The 2496-nt window shown below is 39.3% G+C and overlaps 1 protein-coding gene across 2 annotated transcripts in view; it reads right to left on the reverse strand.

Annotated features, from left to right (window-relative positions):
* The window catches only part of VCL (vinculin), a 117741-nt gene that overhangs the window by 37422 nt on the left and 77823 nt on the right, over positions 1 to 2496 (reverse strand). For both annotated transcript variants that reach the window (XM_008578445.1, XM_008578444.1), the window contains exon 7: positions 681 to 771. In XM_008578445.1, the coding sequence (XP_008576667.1) occupies positions 681 to 771 (91 nt within the window). The remainder of the gene's footprint in view (positions 1 to 680; positions 772 to 2496) is intronic.

The following is a 2496-nucleotide window of genomic DNA, read 5'->3' on the forward strand; positions in this document are numbered from 1 at the left end:
GTGGCGCACTGCTACAGTGCGCTGCTTGGGAGCGCAGCGGCGCTCCTGCCGAGGGTTCGGATCCCACATGCAGACCGGTTCCCGCTCACTGGCTGAGCGAGGTACGGATGCAACACCAAGGGTTGCGATCCCGTTGCCGGTCCCGGTCCGGTCCGGGCGCAACACCGAGGGTTGCAATCTGTTGCCGGACACGAAAAAAGACAAAAAGGAAAAAAAAAAAAAAAAAGAAAATCCATAAAGCCTGGATCAATAACCTATTTGGGTCTTTATATAGTCAATTGTGCTTTCCAATTGTTATTGTCATCACCATTTAATCTGCTTAATTAAGTACTTTGTTGACATAAATGGAAGTCCGCCCAATGGAAACTAGAAGAGAAGCACTTTTATTCAAAATAACTACATTTTTACTTCAGGGAACGGGTGAACCAATAAGTTTACAAAGAATGCCCAGCTCAGGTTGATTTATTCCTCTATGACAAGAGGTGATGTAATCTATGCCCTTCATCCCTGTATGGCCCAGTATTGCTTTAATTAGTCAAAACTATCAGAGATAAGGTATGTCCCAAAATGTTATAGCAGTTATCTCAGGATTATGAGATGACTAGAGGATTTCTTTCTTTTGTTTGTTTGGTTTTTAGCTTTTTATTATATCTATCAGAAAAGCAGGACTAGAGGGTTACCTGGGGAGGCACTGGGGTCTCGGAGCCAACCTTTGGCCTGATTCAGTTTGGAGTCTATAGAGGCCAGTGCTCTCTTCATGGCTTCGGTGTCCTTTTGAAGAGAAATTCCACAATTATTTTCTTTGCAAAAATTGAGATACCATGACACAAAGTAAGACAGAGAAGTTATAGCATTAACATACAATAGCTAAGGTAGTCCAAAAACAGCCTTAAAAATATTCTCATCACACCACAATTCTTATTTCTGTCAAAATGCAGCATCTTGCATGCAAATCTTCAGTTAATTCTATTCTGCTTCCTGGTGTCCCTATTGCTAAAACTGTGAAAACTGGTAAAATTGCTCAAGCCAAAAGATGTTTAATGTCTTCAGCAGGAAAAAGCCCTGTTGTCACATGCCTCATTATCAGCCTTTCCACTAGTCAACATCCATCTACTGCAGCCTTGCCAAAGTCCTCCTGCTTCAGGGAAGCCTCACTAGTATGTGGTGCCACAAATCACAGTTCTTTTACATCTCGTTTTGAGACACACACACACACACACACACGCTGGATGATGTTTTACTATAATTAATTTGAAAAACTTGGAACTACTGGTCGGAAAAAAATTGAAAATGTTAATCGAGCAATTTAATTTTAATTCTACAAATAAACCACTAATGCAATACAACAAAAAAATGTTTCTCTGGCCTTCCCTGCTACTCCTCATGCTTAGTTCTCTTATCATCCCTAAACTGGAAGAGGCAGGATAAAATTAATGAGTCTCAATCTACTGTTTACAATGAGAATTCATGATGACTAGCAGAAAACTAGCATAAAATCTCCCACAATGTTGCATGAGAAGCTGAAACAACAGACTAATCACTTTGAAAATAGACGTATACTTTAATAAATTTTTTAAAATACAGAAAAATGCAGAGAACAATATAGCAAACATGTACCCATCCTCGGATTTGACAGGCTGGACATCTCTTAAGTGTCTATTTAACATCTTAAAAGACAGCCTATCTCCTTTTTGCTCTAGAGCAAAAGGAGTCAATCCATCAAAGTGCAGAGTTAACCTCTAAAATTCTAAGTAATGCCCTAAGTCCCTGACTTTCTTCAGTTTCCAATCTTGCAGAACAGGGGATCTTAAAGGTGTTGCACCACCAGCTTCCCACACGAGGGCACCAAGAGCGTCCCCACTTCCAATTCTAACAAGACCCAGCACCAACACAGCTAAGCCCTCGCAGCACTCAGTTAGGCTTAAGTCTTGTTCAAATGACAGAACTTTTGGCTTTAGGATTCCCTCCTTCCCCATCTAAACAAATTGTTTTCCTGTCGTACCCTTGGCTATCTAAGGCTCTAAATAGCAAATTCGCAGACACAGCAATGAAAAGAAATGAACTAAATTATGGGAAAAAACAGAAATAAAATATTTTTATTATCAAATTATACTTATGCAATTATGGTAGCTATCAGTAAAAGGCAGGGTCCTAACATCAATTTTGAAATACATTTGTAATTAGTACAAGTAGATAAGTGGAATTTTTTAAGTGTTTGATTCTCAAATGGTTTAAATATCTACTCCTCTCTTCCACCATGTTTTATATTAATTTGCGCAGCAAACCTTGCCTTCAAAAGTAACGCAATGGTCAACTTTTGCTTAATTCCAAATTAGCAATGCCTAAATCAATATTTTTTAAAAGTGTCTCAGGCAACTCCTAACCTCAGGGAGTTGGATAGTCATCAGGGCCAAACACAAGTTATAGGGTATAAAACAAGTTGTCTAGGTACAGATTTTAAAAATCACAAGCTCTGGACTGGCCCGTGGCTCACTC

This window comes from Galeopterus variegatus, unplaced genomic scaffold, assembly GCF_000696425.1.
Source record: "Galeopterus variegatus unplaced genomic scaffold, G_variegatus-3.0.2 Scaffold1689, whole genome shotgun sequence".
NCBI lineage: Eukaryota > Metazoa > Chordata > Mammalia > Dermoptera > Cynocephalidae > Galeopterus > Galeopterus variegatus.